The sequence below is a fragment of the Brassica napus genome, chromosome C3, assembly GCF_020379485.1.
Source record: "Brassica napus cultivar Da-Ae chromosome C3, Da-Ae, whole genome shotgun sequence".
Lineage (NCBI taxonomy): Eukaryota > Viridiplantae > Streptophyta > Magnoliopsida > Brassicales > Brassicaceae > Brassica > Brassica napus.
The window spans coordinates 70,424,125-70,442,914 of NC_063446.1; the positions used below are offsets into that span (position 1 = coordinate 70,424,125).

Below are 18,790 nucleotides of genomic sequence, written 5' to 3' on the forward strand. Positions count from 1 at the left end.
TCAGGATTCATATAGAGGGGATAAGAGGCCTAGCTTCGATGTCCAAAGCCAACCGCAACGCTATAAACGCAACTCCCGATCACATATACTATTAGAGAAACGAAAAACAAAAAGATTTGAGTTGCAAATGTTTGGGCACTCAAAATTTTAGAATAAAAAGAATATGAGGAAAGTAAAAAATTTAGGTGGAGAACGAAATTTTTGAGTTTTCAAAAGTTGTCTACATTTTTTGAGGAACAAAGCGTATTATACATTCAAATAATATATGAAAAAGTTCAAAGTATGTTTTTTTTGTTCACCAAGTTAAAAATATGTTGATGTTTATCATCTCACAAGTTCTTACAAAATACATTCTTACATGTACAAAGTTACAAACTGTGATTCCTTCGCAGTTAGTTAACTATTATCAGAGGTTGTTAACCATTCCCAAATAACTTGAGTGGTTTTAGCTTGACAAGTAGGAGTGATTTTTTTTTCAAATGATGCAAAACCATGATTACTTGAGTCATTAAAATATGAAGAAGAGTGACTGATAAGATTGCGTATGGTTCTCGGACTCGGTCTCTTGCTACAATCTATGTTGTTTCGGCTCCACCGAGGTGGTTTACGGGTATGAAAAAAAAGAAGAAAAAAGAACATCAAGTTATGAATTCAAAAGCTCAGTGATGTTTATCTACGTACGTACGGAATAAACTTGTTTCCAGTAGAATTAAGTACCAGAAGAACGACACATATACACTCATATTTTACTAGCATGCATACAAACATTCACTTAGTAGCTCATTATATATCACTTACGCATATATGCATCTCTTGCTTGAAGTTGACCATTGCATCTCTAGGCAATGTCATCATTACTTTAACTCCACCTTCCATTGATGGATCCACCTTTGAAGGTCTCAAGATCATCCCCAAGTTCTTTGCGCTCTCAGGCGTCAATGGCCGCACATGCACAGGCTCTTTCCAACCAAAATCTACCGATTCAAAGTACCCAATATTCCTCATATCAGTCAAGAACAATAAACTATCACTTAACCCTTCAAATTTTGCATCTTCCTTTATCAATCTCTCTATGTTCCTTAGCTCTTCCTCGACATTCTTCTTATCATAAGCTGATTTCTTGGTTCTCTTCACAAGCTTTACAATATCAGAGATTGATGATTCATCGAGCTCTCTCACGGTTAACTCGATGTAGACGTCCATGTAAGAATTACCGTAATATCCTCTAGGCACTGGTGGATCTAAGACATGCCGGATTCCAACAGCGAAGCCAAGGACAGTGATCCCGTCAAGGTTTAGGTTTAAGGCTCGACATCTCGATTTCCATATGTACGCACTAAGAACTTCAAAAGTAGTGACACCCTCTTTATTAAGAAACTCATCTTCCCTTACCAAAGTGTCTCTAAGTTTTTTAATATTTTCAGGCCTAATGTTTATCGTCTCTGTAACCTGCAGCATGTATAAGGAAAGGGTGAACCTTCCATATATAATCAAAGATTTTTTTTCTTTTGCTGAAATGAAGATTTTCTTTAGAAATACAAAAATCAAATTATGGATATTTCATTTGGATATATATAAATTTAGAGTGATGAATCACAAATTAGCATTTTCTAAATTGGGGTTAGTTATTTAAAATAAATGTAGAACTCGAGTATACTTAGTAAGTTTCATGTTCTGTATTTTTCTGAAGTCACAATGAAAGTAATTGGAACAAGCTGTAATTTTATGTTTTTGGCCGTAAAAATTAATCTTTTCTGAAGTCACAATGAAAGTAATTGGAACAAGCTGTAATTTTATGTTTTTGGCCGTAAAAATTAATCCGTAGATTTATTTGTTATACCTTTATTGCGGTGGTGTCATAAAGCACTATTTTTTTGCTCTGAAAATAATTTTTTCTACAGTCATATTTTAATTTTCTAGAGAGTTTATGTGTATATTTAATTTAAAGTTAGGTCTATCGGTTAGTATTAAGAGTTCATATATTTTATGGTCGGTAAGTACATAAAATTTATATACTTTCAATTCTTGAATAAATGTCTTTGAAAGTAAATAATTATTCTTTTCTATTTATTTTATATACTTTTAATTCTTGAAATTTTATATGAGTTTGTCGATCAACTTTTATCATTTTAGGTAGCTTAGATAGTGAGATGTTAAGTCATATTATTGATTGACCGTTTCAGAATTTTAATCAACAACATATGCTTGATGTTGTTATTAAAAAAAAAAAACTTCTCTTGTCTAGAAATATGCATTTCGGGGGTTTTAAAATCTAAAATGCAGAATAAACTGTTATAATTTAATAGTAAAGCTGGGTTTGGACCTAAGTGGATCACAGACTTTGGCTTAAAACCGTAGTCTAAAACAATACAAAATCAATACTATTAAAACAATTTTGTCTACTTATAAGTAATTTAGGCTAGGCTAAATTATTATATTTAATTATTTTTGTATTATTTCTACTTATATCTAATTTAATTATTATTAAATATATGCCTAACCTAAAATTAAGTAACTAAATAATTAATCTATTATTTAAAAAAAATAATGATTTAAATTTATATTAACATTAAATATAAATAACTAATCAATTATATTTTATTTATTAATATAAAAAGAATTATATATATCTACTAATTCATATATATACTAATAGAACCGTACTTTAATCCAAATGCAAGAAATAAATTCTTCAAATCCTCATCAATACATAATGATATAAGTCTTATAGATAGAGCATTAAAATTAAATATGTATATATGTATTATATATATATATATATTTTATAAAATAAATATTAAGATGTAGGTATTAATATTTAATAATATTATGGAACATGTTATAATTGATACTTTTATAAGTATAATTTTATGGGTTATTCCAACAAACAAGTAAATTATTTATTAAGTATTTACTACATACATATGTCTTATATATATATACTTGTGATTAATTTGGATATTCAGATCGATTTTCGGGTTTTGGTTTTTCAAGTTACTTGTTCAAGTTCGGCTAATAATACTCCAAATTCAGATATATTTTCTACCACCTTACAAGATCCATTCTGGTATTTCTTACATTATAGATTGGAAACGGATCAGGTTTTCTGGTTCGGATGCGGTTCAGACTTCGGGTTATGGTTTTTATGCCAATAGCTACTTTAAATAAATAGAAATTGTGATTATATTAAGTTTTCACCGAAAAATTAGTATGCGCTTTGAAAATGCGGATCAAAATCTAGTATCAATTTAAAATAGCTGTTTTTATTTTATTTTGAGGATGTTGTAGACGAGTGAATTTTTAGCAGATATGAATTAGAAAAAAGTTAAAAAATTTAGGTAAAGGTTTAAAATGGGCCACCGGATATTTTATATAACATTACTAATAAAAAATTAAAAATATTAAATTAAACCGGTTGATATTTGATATTTTTAAAATTAAAATACTAAAATGATTCTGATAAGGAATAGCTAGTATCTCAATTCAATTATTCAAATTAATGTGAATAAAACATACCATAAAATCAGTTGGCATATACGGTGATGTCGCCAGAAGACCATCACTGTTACTGCCAGGCACTCTAGCCGGTTTATTGTCTATTCCTCTAACTAGCCGCTCTCTCTCCCATACCGGCATTACCGATGGCTTGCTCTTTCCTCCGGCTAACTCAGTAAGGGCATGCATTATCATAGCGAAACTAAACCCATCAGACACAGCGTGTGACAGTGCCACGCCTATAGTGAACCCACCGCAAGGAAATTTGGTCACCTCCAAAAGCAGAGAAACAATTATATGAATTCTCTCTTTTTTTTTTTAATTATATTAGTTGTCTTTCGCTTTGATAAAGAATACCTATTATTGTACGAATTTCTAATACGATATATATATCTAATGTAAACAACTTAAATAGCTGACATGCATGGCTTTTGTTGGACCAAGACTACAATTAGTACCTGAAATCGTTGTCATTAACATTTCTCATTATTGATGAACAATATTTGTTGACCAAAACAAAAGATGAACAATATTTTTGTAGGACCAAGGCTATATGCTCAGATGAAAAAATATTACCTGCAATGTGAGAGGATGATAGCTGATCTCATATTGATAATTAAGTTCGACCTCCGGCACAAGACGCAATGCAATTTCTTCATCAATGTTTTCTATATAGTTTAAAGTGGCAAGGTTGCAAGTGGCCGTCGCGATTACAAACGGGACTCCTTCGCTATAGTAAGTTAGCTGAAGCTTTCTATCACTTCTTCGTCTACTCATTTTACTTGAAAGTGGATAGTAGTAGACAAGAAGTTCAGACAATGCCTTCCTAAGCAAAGAGACAGGATCATTGTGGTTCTTTTCATTTGCTTTGAAAACGTAAAGGGCTCCGTACATAACTTCGTTGAGAGGATCATTATCCAGAGTAGAAAGGAAGAGAGTTTTCCAAGGAGTTTTTTTCGAGGGTTTAACAAACTCAGTTGGTTTCTTTTCGAGTAATAGAGTAGTAGGCTTTGGTTTCGTTTCGTTTGCCATTTGCATGTATAAGATCTTCTTACCTCTCGACAGCAATATATATAGGGTAAATAATCATCAATTTTTAATAGATGTCAAGAATGGCTATTACAAACTGGTAATTCGTTTAATTTGATTGCCACAGGCCGCCTGAACTAAAGCTAGTAGAGCTGATGCTTTATAACGTAGTGGCAAATACTACTCTTATTGTCTTACTGGTGGCGAGTTCGAAGCTTTGGTAGGGCATTGCAATTTTTTTTTTGCTTTAGGCTTTAAAGGTTGCTGGGCCGGCTCTGGCTATTACAAACGCATGAGACGGCGAGACAAACAAAACGCGAACCTCCACCAATTCCCCAAAGTTGATTTGATGGAATTAAAATATTTTTTTTAGTTTATTTTACGCATTGTCACTTTCTAGAGCTGCCAGTTCGCATGGCTGCGTTCTAAGAATCACGTGCTTTAACTATTGTCTGTATCTGTATACATATTTAGAAACCGATCATTAGCGCAAGAGTTGCTGCGTTCATTAAGCATATGGATCAATATCCAATATGAATTATAGTAACTCTTTCTGTTTCAATAAACATGATGTTTGAGGTGATTTTTATTGTTTTATAATAGAAGACCTTTTCACACATATTCAGATAACTTTATCTTTGTTAATATATGTATAACCAATTGTAACCAAAGAACTCATCCATACAGTAAATCTTTTACTATTTTTATTTAGAATAAAAAATTTAAAAAAATTTATATTTTTAGAATTACTTTTAAGAAAAAATAGCTTTCTAAATATATATGCACTAAGGCACACATAGTGGGAATGAGGTCAATTGACAAATCTTAAATTTTATAAATTTTGAGCGGTAAGGTAGAACAAAAAACAACACTGCTTCTTAAAAAAACTAAGTTTTCCCTAGATTACTCTTCCAGACCTGGAAATCGAGACACGGCCGCCGGCCTTGGTTCATGATGTCGGCGATGGCCTTGGCCGCCAGCGTCGATTCCTCTACATCTACGCATCCTCCTTTCTTCTTCACCTTCTCTTCAACTTTCGTTTCATGACTGCAAATCGCTCAAAACCTCGTTTCAACGCCAGTTCTTCCTCGGATTCCCTCTCTTCCTCACCACTGCTCACCACCGCTCCAGATCTACCACGCTCGTTAGCTGTTCCGTTCGTCGACTCTGTTCCAACTCCGACGGCTCCCCCACTGATGCGACCCAAACCAGCAGCTATGTCTCAACGAGTAGCTTAAGGTACGAACCAGCTAAGCAACTGATCATAACTTGGCTTAATGGGCATTTTATGGGCCTTATCGGTTTGATCCATGAAGTTCTAGACCGAGAGAAGCTAATGGGCTTGATGCAGAACGGGGAGCCTTATGCTCAATAAGAAATCAGTGTTTGGATTTGTCCAAGAAAGGCCCACCAAGAAAATACAAGCCATGGTCGTAAAATATATCAATCTGACGGCAATTCCGAGATCTTTAACCATGCGAAAGGACGCAACCAGCCGAAGAGTTTTGTGACCAAAACTTTCAATATTCGGTCAACAATCTTGGTCTTTGGTCAAGTCAATATTCCTAGTCAAGTCTTCATGGTTTTAAGAGCTTTATAGTTTCTAGGATTGACTAGAATATTTATTTCTTCCACGACCTATTATATAAAGGCTTGCTATTGTATTGTTTTAATCATTCAACTTTTTAATAAAAATCTTTCCTTTTAACTTGTTGAATCATTTGTTCTTCATCGAACATCTTATCTTCTGAGTCGTCGGAGTGTGTCATATCTTCGGGCTTAGAAGTTGGTAGTATCAAGAGATTTTCCGCACCTCTTGTGTCACCATTCAATCCACATCCCTTGATCGTTTGTGCTTTCTAGCGCATTCGGTGCAAGGCTTATCCAATCCACCAACCTTAGAGTGTTCCTTCAATTTAGGGCGTATAACCCTCTCCCCGACCATGTTCTTAGTCTGGCAGTCAGCGGTATCTTAGTCTCCAACGAACATCTTGGATTCCTCACCCTCTCGTTCGAGGTCCCCGCAATTGTTAGGCCGAGTGTTCACTCTCGAATGAGCTTGTGCACCACATCTGTGAGCCACAACATAGTGAGTTCTTGAAGATGAGTTTTACTTCTAGAAGCAGTGGCAGCTTTGAACATCATTTCAGAACCATTTCGGCGAGAAACACCAAATTTTATTGATATGCGTCAAAACCAGCCTTAAGAGCCGTGTTTCTGTTAAGATACGGTAATATCAGAGCTCACTTTCTTAGCTGGATCTCAGTTCACATTCCTCATGGTTGATAGTCAGGAGCATCACTTCACCACATCTGTGTCACCTCGTCACTCCAATCCCTTCCGAGAGCCGTTGGTACTCAACCGACACATGCTTTGGTTTGAACCAAAACCATTTATGGAGCTTAAACTTGCTGATTGTTATAAGCTTGAACCAAAACCACGGTTCATCTAGCCCAAAGCCGTGATGTTATGCTTAAATTGCCATTATGTGTATATCCACCACAGGTTTGTGGAATTTGCATTAGCTCTGATTTTGTCACTGGTGCTATTCGGTTTCAAGGTCCATCCTATTTGTTTGTCAGCGTCAAATTCAAGACCTTTATATTCTCTGTTTCTGTTGAGATTCACCTAGTCTCTTTGGAGAGCTTCGATGTCGGAGCTAGAGTTGTTCATGCTCGTTCCACCTCCTTCCAAACTTTGCCGTTTGGTCTAATCAATGTCGATTCAGGGACACAACAAAACTCTTTCTTTAGCTTTGTTATCTCTTGTTTTAGTGTTATGTATTATGATGTTCATCAAATCGTCGAGGATCCCTCCGGTTACTATCTTGTTACCATTGAGCATAGCTCCGGATGTAATCGCTTAAACTCGTTTTAGATTTAATATAATCATATGTGTTACAAAAAAAGCTGTAAGGTAGAACAAGTGAGATATGTCCACTGACCCTCTTAAACCTAGGTTCAAATCTACGTTTGCATCCAGTTTTTTTTTTGTGTTTTCAAATTTATTATGGGTTTACCTGAAGTCCAATTTATTTAGTTAATTTAAACTAAAAGCCTGATTTGTTTTTTTGGGCTAAATAATGTTTTGTTTTCCTATTATAGCTAGTGAACCTAAAAGTATAAACAATATATTAAACTTTAATAATTATATAATAATAATTATAAAATATTTAATTTAATTAATGACCCAAGTAAAAAAAATAGTATAGGTCCATCACCGTACGTGCATATTGATATAAACAATATGATATAGATAATACATCCTGATCATAAAATTTATTGGGATGTAAATCTCATGTTTCCTCGAGAGTTCCTTTACAATTACAAACGCATTCGAAGACGAGACCAATATGACGAGTGTCCTGGCTGCATGATGTTCAAGCTTTCCTTTCTGTGTTCATATCGACAATTTATTACATGTTTTCTCAAACTGCGTTGATTGCAGAACTTCTAGTCATATATCTATTACCGAGGTGGTTGTCACATTCAGTTTGCATGGCTTACTAAAGTGCATGTGTTCCAATGCATCACGTGCATTGTCTTTTTTTATATGAGGGCAAGAGATTCGTCTCTTTGGAATAATTATAATATCAAATGTACACTACACTCGCGCATGGTTAGGCGACGATCTTATATAATATTCCCTATGTTTCAATTTATTTGGTCTTTAAAGAAATTCATTTATTTTATTGTAAAATAAATGATGTTTTCACTATTTGACATAAAATTAATATATTTTAAAATTTGTAATTAATTAAAAAATGCTACATTTTTATAGGTTTAACTAGTTTTATTTTATATAATTTTATATCATCAAAATAAATTACGTACAAATTTGTATTTTTAATCTTTGTGTAAAAACCTTAAATATCAACTAATGAATTAGAGGAAATGGTATTTTAAAAAAATATATATGTAACTCACTCACATGTACTATTGACAAATATTAATCCAGATTATGACACGATATTTTTTTTAAAAGTGTTTTTTTAACTAAAATGAGTAATATTCTATAAAAATAACTTTTTGAAAGAGACAAGATCAAGAATACACTTAATAACTGTGGGGATGTGGTTGGGTGGTATGGTGGACTTGGAAATGTGTTAAGCGTCCTGAACTGAAAATTTGGCTTTAGATTTTCCATCCGTATATAACCACGCGATATAGATATTTAACTCCCATATAGAGCAGCCGAGTTTACCTATTACCGACTTACCAATAGATCACTCTCTTAAAAATTAATTAGTTGGATTTCTGCCTAGAACACTTCCAAGTCCATCAAAAAAAAAAAGAACACACTAAATTTGTTAAACAAATAGCTCAACAAAATAAACTCTACTTGGGAGAGACACGATCAATTTCCTTGGAAGGAATCTCCAATGATTAGTACGTACGAAACCTAAATCAAGGGATCTAAGCAGGTACAAGAAACAATAACTCTATCCAGCTATTGACCACTCCATAAGTTCAATCGCTATTGCTTCGATGACTAATTATCGTGAAATTTTTATATTTCTTCTGTTTCATAAAAAATGTCATTTTATCATTTTATAATTTTAATTAAAATTATGTGTAGTTTAAGTTTAATATTAATTACGAGTACATTGATTTATAAATAATTTTATTTACCGCAAATATTATTGATGGAATAAGTGTAATTAATAAGAAAATAAATATGTTTTAATCACTTTTTATTCTGTATGAAAATATCAAAGTAATAATTTTTTCTAAACAGAAGGAGTATAATTTAGTAAACGGCTTTTCTAAATAAAAATAATTGTTATATATTTTTAGTAATCTTTATTGGTCTGCTTTCGCAAAATCTTCTAGAATGTATCTCCCTCCTCATCTATAAACCAATAGCTTATTCACTAAAAAACACTATATCTTATAAATATTAGTTTCTAATATATATGCAGAAAATGTCCATTTTACTGGAAATTATCTAAAATAAAAAATGTTAATGAAATTCATATTAACTGCAATGCAGCACATGACTTTTTTTTGGGTAAACGGTCTAATTCCACACCATAAATATTATATAAAACAGTTACACACATTTTTTAATCTCATCAAATTGAACATATTAGAAGTATTAAAACATATTTCTCTCCCAATCAGAAGAACGAAAATTGTATCCCCATAAATTAAAGTTGACTTGGTTTGACTTGGTTTGAACATAAACAGATACCAAATTATGATGTTTTGGACCGAAATTAAAACCCGACTCTACCATGAGATCCGAATACAAACCCGACTCAACCTCCGAGTTAAACTTTGGTAGATTTTAAAAATCAGATTGAATCATTCAGTTAGATTAGCCATTGGTTATGTTTCAAATTTTTGAGTAGCAAACCGATCTAAATCGGATTGTGTGGATTTAGTTCATAATTAATTCGTTATGGAGAGATACGGGTTTTGATCTTTCAGACTAGGGTAAATAAGTTATAATGCTCTTAATATGTGGAATTAGGACGAAGTTGAAAGATTGTGTGCTATTGTTACTATATGATACTTATGGTGTGGAAATAGGTCGTTTACCTTTTTTTTGTTCTGTATTTATCTTTCCCTCTTCCTTACCATATAAAGTAATTGTGGTTTATTTTTAATGAAATAACTAGATTTTGACCCGCTCGTCCGAGCGGGTGTTTTCTTCTATTTTTATATTATTCAGATTTTGTTGAATGTATATATTTTATACACTTTCCAATCAAAAAATGTTTTGAATGTTTTCTTTAAACAACACGATTTTATAGCAGAAATCTGCAATAATTTTATTTATACTCTTTTAAAGTTTACAGTTTTACACTAGTAAAAATCTACCGCATACCCACTGCAACTCCGTGGCTATAGACCAGAAATTCGTGGCTACAGAGAAAAGAGCCACGCTTTTGGAAAGGAAAATTACCGTGGCTATAGCCTCGTGGCTGGAATAAAAACGTGGCTTATCGTGGCTATTAGCCACACTTTTACCACGCTTCTTTTCGTGGCTTATATAGCCACGATAATAACAACGCTACCTATAATAGCCACGGTTTAACCACTAATTTAAAGTGGCTGTTACAGCCACGATTTTGCCACTACTCTTTCGTGGCTATATGAAGCCACGGTTTTGTTTTTTATTCACGTGGTATTCTTTAGCCACGTTACAGCTATTGTAATTATTGTGGCTATTTCGTAACCATTTTTGTAAATGGTTTTTTTCTTTGATCAGTTTCAATTTCCCAATTTGAACAACTTTTATTTCCACTCAAATATTAATACATTGCACATTTTATAAAAACAGTAGTTGCATATATATATAAAAGAGTAGGTTCAACATTACAAAAACATAGATAATTATACAAGGTAGAAAAGTTTTAAAGAGTCTAAGAAGACTCTACAAAAGACATAGTTAAAGAGTCTAACACTACAAGAATAATGCATACACTCCAACAGCTATATTCATCGGAAGTTACACGGTAATGACCTGTTCCCACTATTTTCCGACAATCGAATATTAGTCGGAGTTTGGCTCTCGGTAATTTCCATTTCTCGGAAAAAAGTAGGTAAATTCCGATGAAATATCTTGTCGAAAGTCTTTCTCGGAGAGTGATCGGAAGATACCGAGGAACATTGGAGCGATATGTACCAATAAACTTCCGACAATTTAGTATTTTTAATTTAAAAAAAAAACAAATTAATAAAATAAATAGAAATAGAATTCAAATTACACTATCAAATATATATTACATATAAACAATTATTTACAAAATTCTATAAAATAAAAAGAAAACTATTTAACTATACGGTGCTTCGATGCCGGTGTTGGTGTGAAGGCTCCCGCTACACGGAGTTGCGACGGTGACTGGGAAGGAGTTGCAGGTGGCGGTGCAAGGAGTTCCGGCGTGGTGGTGTAAGGAGTTCCGTCGGTGGTGGTGAAGGAGTACCGGCGGTGGTGGTGTAAGGAGTTCCGGAGTAGCGGTGCAGAGAGTTACAGTGGTGGTGGTGATGCAAGGAGTTATGGCGGTCCAAGGAGTTGAGGTGGTAGTTGTGTCTCTTGAAAGAATCACTGATCTAGAAAAACATAAGTAAATATGAATGTCTCTTGAAGAATCACAGATCTAAAGAACATAAGGAATATGAATGAGAGGAGGGGAAGAAGAAAATAGAAGAAAAAAGGAACGAAAGAAGATAAAATGGAGGAAATAAGAAGAAGAAAAGGGAAGAAAATATCTTATTCTTCATGGAGATCTGTGGAACAAAGTGATAGAAGAGAAGATAAGCCGAACATTGATAGAGAAGAAGATCTATATTGTTGCTCAAAAAAAAAGAGGATCAATATTAAATTAAATAAAAATTATTAAATACATATGTTTCGAAAACAGATATGAAATCGCTGTGAACCACATATTATAGATAACTATAAACGTTATATATTAAATATTATGGTTTAAATATTATATATATTATCAAATATGTATTCGATACAGATCTGTGTATACAATACAAAATTTCCAGAGAAGGTTTCATGTAAATTCATCGGAACAATATCCACTTTAAAACCGAGTATTTTCCGATGATAATCTCTGACAAAATAGCGAGAAATTTCATTTAAAGGTACAATCCGGGAATTTTCCGACAATTTAACGAGACGTTCCCGAGAACCTTTTTTGTCGAAAAAACCTTCAAATTTCTGATGAAATTAGTGAGTCCTCACAACTATCTCGCTTAGTCATCGGGAATTTTCTGAGAACAAGTGCCATCGGAAACTTTTTGTCGGAGTCTGTAATGTTTTCTTTAAGAAGACTCTACCAAAAGATCAGCTAGAGTTTGATGAACCTTGTTACAAACAAGAAGACAAGAACCTACTTAAGGCTGAGTAGTTGGGGCTTGAGGCTGAGCATAAGTCTGTTCAGTATGTGCTTGTTGGGGACGAAGCGTTTGAAGGAGCTGATTGATCGAATCTCTTGTTGATGCAAAGTCCTGCTTCATCTCAGACACATCCTGCTTCACCTCAGCCATGTCCTGTCTCACACTTTGGAGGCTTGTCTCAAGACCTCCCACACGCATCTCCAGCTCCAGGTTACGGGCAAGACAATTTGGGACGCGTAAAGAAGGTGCTTGCTCCCTGTATTGGGTACTGCCGAGTCCATAAACATGCCCCCTCTTACCCTTAGCATTATGTTGAACTTAACATAAATTTTTTTTAATAAACTCAGGTGGCGGTCAAGACTGTAAATAAACAGTACATAGCATAAGACATTGTAAACCACATTCTTAAGCAGCTCTAAGTCATATCTAATTCCACATACAAATTAGAACATAAAACAATTGAAACCTAGTGTTTCGTTTCCAGGACGGTGTCTATGTCACAATAAATAAACTATAAGCTTAAGTCTTTTTAACACAAACATAACATGGTTCTCTACTATATTGTGTGTATGAAAAATACCTTTAGATAAGCTTTGTTTAACTTGAGGCGAGAAGGAGTAGATGATGCACTTGGACTCCCGGGTGATCCTTAAGTGTTAGAGAGATGTGTGGCTTCCATCTCGGCTTGAGTAACCAGCTCTTCAGCACGATAGTCCACAAAAGTCCCATCTGATCGCCCTGACTAGATTAGTGAATGATGGCCGTTCATTAGTACCAGACGCCACCATCTGAAAAAAGAAAAATAATTACAGGCGATTAGAAAAAGAAAGGTATTTAAAAGTATAGACATGGAAAGATACCATATTATACTCAATCCTTGCAAAAGACCTAGGTCCTGCATTATGCTTGTGGCAACCTTTACCCACAAGATCAGACTTGCGAGATTTTGCAGCCTTCTTGCTCTTCTTTTTAGCTGCATCGGTCGCCCAATGCTCCAACAGAAGTGTCCAGTCAACATCATTGATATACTTTGGGTTCTTCTGTTGCCTTTTCTTCTTGCTTATCCTTTCACCAATGGTTGTCCATGTTTCTTTCTTCCAAAGAGCGTAGACCAAGGCCAAAACAAACAAAAAAGAATATCTATAATACCAAAAATATATTCGAAATACTCAAATATACTAATATACTCAAAACATTTCATGTACTTTGGGTATCCGAGTCTTGAGTAGGATCCGTACTAAACAAAGATATGTTGGTCCGAAAAAAATACCCAATATATACATTTCCTTGGACCCGCCGAGCAGTTTTTTTTTTGGTTTTGAATAAATGCATATGCTTAAGAGAGAGAGTTACATAAAAATGTATATACAAAATCTCAAATAAACTAATTCATAAGTCATATAATTTTAAACAGATTCTCTTCTCGATATAATACGATTTTGTAACATAGTAATGTACAACAATCCCAAAATAATAATTCATATAAAACTCTTTCTATAATTCAAAGCGGATCAAAATCTAGTATATCTTAAAATCTAAGCGTTTTTTGAATAGAAAAACCTCAAAATAGATAACCTATCGAAAATCATATAAATATTCCATCAAATTCAAATATGTAACTTTTAAATCACCTAGATACAGTTATTCTGTGGAGAAGATGCTTGATAGGGTAGTTTTCTCGTAAAGGAAACGAACTGTTCAGTGTCGTGCCTAGTAAAGGGAAAAACAAACTTCTTTTTTTTTTGAAAAAAAAAGAAAAAAAACAAACAAACTTTCGCTTTCTCAAAATAAAAACAAACAAACTTTCCCTTTGGGCATTTTCATTTAATATAAAACGGAAAAGGGGCATATGTACATATATTTTATTTGGTGGCTTTTTTTGTCTAAAATGCTTTGGTTTTTGAGGGACTGAGACGTTTAATATATGTTTGGTGCTCAAAAGAAAAATGCTTTGGTTTTTGAGGGACTGAGACGTTTAATATATGTTTGGTGCTCAAAAGAAAAATGCTTTGGTTTTTGTTAAGTTTTTCTTCATGAACTCCCACTCCTAATATCTGGCTAATCAATGTTTAAAAAATCATATATATTTATCAGCGTTTTCACTTTTTGGCTAATCAGCATTTCCTACTTTATCAGTTTATCCATTTTGAAATGATTTTATTCTTTGTTATGTTTATTTTATAATTTTACATGTAAATAAATTATATATAATATAGTTACAAATTTAAATGTTTATTATAAATCACTAAAACCCAACAATCGAATTTGTTAATTATTTTATTTTATTATAAAATATTGTGTTTTCCTTATGGCATCAACATACCTAGGCGCAGCTATGGAACTGTTAATACATGGGCGGATTCTCTAAATAAAAACTGACATCATTAATATACTGTATACAATATACCATGTTTTACTGTTGTCCAATTTTCCAAAAATAATTTGTAATCTTGATTAGTCTAATAATATATATTATCATAGAAAAAATAGTATTGTTAAATTTAATAATTAATAAAATGATCTGGCTTCAATTTTCAGTTTTAAACCAAAATTAAAATATATTCTCTCCGTTTTATAATAGATGATGTTTTAGAAGATTTTTGTTGTTTCAAAATAGATGATGTTTTGATATTTTTATGTTATTTTTAACTTTAATTAAAACCGTATAACCAATTAGATGTTGTAGTCATTTATGTAATTGGTTGAATGATTTTAAAATTATATTTTTAAAACTACTTTTTAGAGAAAAATAATTTTTTTAATCTTTGTGCACTAATGAATAACATCATCTATTGTGATACGGATGGAGTATCTGATTGGAGATTCAGAGTTTGTAAATTGCAATGAAGATGATTTATTTCACACAGTTAAGTCTTTTTTTTTTTTTTTTTTGATCAAAACACACAGTTAAGTCTATAGGATCAAAGTTAAAAGTCAATAAAAACTGCACCGTCAAAATTCCTCTTCTAAATTTAAGTAAAAAGTTAGTTTTTATTGTTATTTTTATATGAGATTTTTGGATTGTAAACTAAAAAAAAACAATTAATTAACTTATACTCCTCCGTTTCATAATAAGTGTTATTCTAACATTTTTTTTCTTATTATACCAAAAGTATCAATTTACAATTTCAATGCAAATTGTTCTTAGTTTCAGCTGAAAATTAATTGCAAATTTGCATTGATTTTATAAATAATTTTATTTATCTCAAATAATATTGGTCAGAGAAGTGTAATTAATAACAACTTACATATATTTTAGAAAAAAAATTTAATCTATGTGAAAAATGTCATAATGACACTTATTCAGAAACGGAAGGAGTAATAATTAATAGCATATAATATAGTTGGAATATGTTCGAACTATATCAAACAAACTATCACTTTAATAATCATTTAATTAAAATACTATATTGAATTGTAAAATAAAACTATTTTATTTTAAATTAAACATTTAAATAGACCAATTTATTTTACAAAAATAAGATTTCTACACACTGAAACATAAATAAATACTTGGACGGTTCACATAACATCCAGTATCTAAAATCAATATTCGTCACAATGCTTACAATTTATGCTTCTATCTTTTTCTGTGAATTAAAGAAAAATAAGCATTACATTTTGTTTGTACTACTTCTATTACTATATAGCTTATAAGAAAAAGAAAGTTATATCCAATCAGAATGTAATGCTTATTTATTCATATATAATCATAAATTTTCTTTTAACTTTCTAATCAGATTATTCTGAAAATAACTCAGTTAACTGGACCACGCACGCATAAATTTCAAATTCGTAATAAATATTAGGGAAAATTCCATTTAAATACTCATACTAAATTTCTATAACCTTTTTAAGACCCCAACTATTTATTTGCCCAGATTAATACTTCATCTATTTATATTACCCAAATTAATACTCTAAGTATAAACCGTATACTTATTTAAGATCGTATACGAAACAAAAGTTACAGAAAACGTAACGGCGTTTTGATTCCGTCTTATATTTAACCATGGTTAAACATAACTTACATTGATTAACTGATCTAATTGACCCAAACCCAATTAATTTATTATCCCAAACCCGACCCACAACCTATTGATTAAAAATTTAAAACTACCAATATTCTCAAATTGAGTTCAGAAACTGTGCTAAACATGTCTACGGTAACTGGAAAAAGAAATACGGAGATCTTGATTACAAACCTTTTTTTTGGAATGTGGCTAACAGCAAAACAAAGGGAGAGTATGATTTTCACATAGAAGCACTCAAAGCATATGATGTCGATGCACATGATGATTTGTTGGCAGCTGATCCTACAACTTGGTGTCTTGCTTTCTTCTCGGGAAATGCCCGATCAGCTCAGGTTTGTAACAGCTTATCCAAGAGTTTTAACAAAACTATCAAAGGAGCAAGAGAACTACCTCTGATTAAGATGCTGGAAAGCATCAGGAGACAGGCTATGATGCGTATTTCTCGGAGACTTAAGAAAGCAAGAGCTTGCATATTGCATTTCCCGAAAAAGGTCGCAGATGTTCTGGAATTAAGTAGAAAAAAGAGCAATGAATGTACTATACTAATCAGTTCAGACAACTTGTTCGAAGTTCTTTTTCACAATTGTGGGTATGAGGTCAGTCTTCCTCTCCGCCATTGTGCTTGTCGTGAATGGGACCTAACTGGGATACCTTGCCCTCATGCGATATGTGTCATCAATGACAACCACCAACAGCCAGAGAAGTAAGTAACAATATCATAAGGATCAATTGTTTAGTTTAATTGTTATGCTAATTAACAATGTCATCAAATTCGTTTAAATGCAGCCATGTAGATCCCTATTACAAGACTGATGTGTGGATAGAAAACTACAGCGACAACATCAAACCAGTTAATGGAGAAATATTTTGGGCAAAAACCGGTAAAGACCCAATAGGAGTTCCAGGTTTTAGGAAGATGCCAGGGAGACCAAAGAAGAAGAGGATAAAAGCAGCACATGAATCTCCTTCCAAACCAAATAGAGTGACACGAGATGGCAGAACGATAACGTGTGGGAACTGTAAGAAGACTAGACACAACCGTGGAACATGTAAAGCAGATGCTTTTGTTGTCCAAGGTCCAGCACGTAAACGTGGAAGACCTCGTAAGATACAAGTAAGACTGTCAGTTCCTCTGTTTTCTTTTGTGTTGTTTGTTTGTGAAATGTTTTGAGCATGTTGCAAGTTTTATCATAACAGGTTGATGGATGCATTAACCAACCAAAAAGGCGCAAGACTAATCCATCACAGCCTTCGAATCCACAATCTACTCCCAATCAATCCCAGGCTTCAACTCAGCCTTCAAACACTGCTCCTCAACCATTGACACGGGCACAATCTCAATCTCAGTCACCAATATCATCTACTGTGCCTACTGGTCGTGGACGCGGCCGTCGTGGACGACCACCTGGAAGAGGACAAGCACGTAACGTGACAGTGCCAAGAGGTGTTGGAGTGTACATGTGCCCGTTCTCAGACCGTGTTTTTGAATGTTTGGTCCTACAAGGAAGCTCTTCACATGGTCCAAAGCCACGCAAATAGGAAGCGTTTTCATTGTTCGTCTGCAAAATCTACTTTTTCCCTTTGTTTAATGTCTAAAACTCAATCTTGTCGTTGTTTTTGTTGGTTTCTAAACTCTTTGAGGAGAATATGGTTTGTAAACTTACTCTTCTATCTATTTTCTTATTTTGAGCATTTTTTTATTTATTTATCAAATTAGGGTTTACAATTGGGGAATTATAACAATATCTCCTTTTAACCATGGTTAGTGAATTAACAGAAAATAATCTATCATTAACAACGTTAATAGTTACGTTTAAGTCAGTTAACTTGAAACTGTAAAATCATAACACGATTCATATCTTGAGAATTAATTTGGATATAATAAATAGTTGGGGTATTAATCAGGGCACGTAAATAGTTAGGGTATTAAATAGCTTATTAAAATTTAGTTCAGGTATTTAAATGGAATTTTTCCTATATATTAATAAAAACAAAACAATCGTAAGAATGACTTCTGTCAAGCCAGTGAAGCCTTCCACAAGCAGGTAAAGTTAATATGGGTGAAATCTGATATTTCTGTGGGCAACAAAATCCCCTTGCTATAATTTGCCAGTGAGATTCTTGTTATCTGGTACATACACTCTTTGTGTTTTCCTTTTAGTTTCATTAATGTGAATGACCATTTTCTCGCCCAAAACATAAAATATGATGCTAGAAACGGAAACAAGATTATAGAAACCATATTGAAATTTTCTTGTACTATCATCGTTTATATCGAACGGATTTGTGATGTCTCGTCAACATCAGAACTTGTGAACTTTAGCAGAGTAGCCATCATGCAAGCTTTAACGTGTCTGCCATATAAACGCACTTTTG

General features: G+C 33.0%; 1 protein-coding gene across 1 annotated transcript; it reads right to left on the reverse strand.

Annotated features, from left to right (window-relative positions):
* Positions 1–624: 624 nt before the first annotated feature.
* On the reverse strand, positions 625–4,607 carry LOC125583494 (spermidine coumaroyl-CoA acyltransferase-like). Its single transcript, XM_048750502.1, has 3 exons — positions 4,072–4,607; positions 3,517–3,768; positions 625–1,449 (listed from the first exon to the last, which is right to left on the reverse strand). Exons 1-3 carry the CDS (start codon positions 4,531–4,533, stop codon positions 784–786), a joined length of 1,380 nt encoding a protein of 459 aa, XP_048606459.1. The 5' UTR covers positions 4,534–4,607; the 3' UTR covers positions 625–783.
* Positions 4,608–18,790: the final 14,183 nt, after the last annotated feature.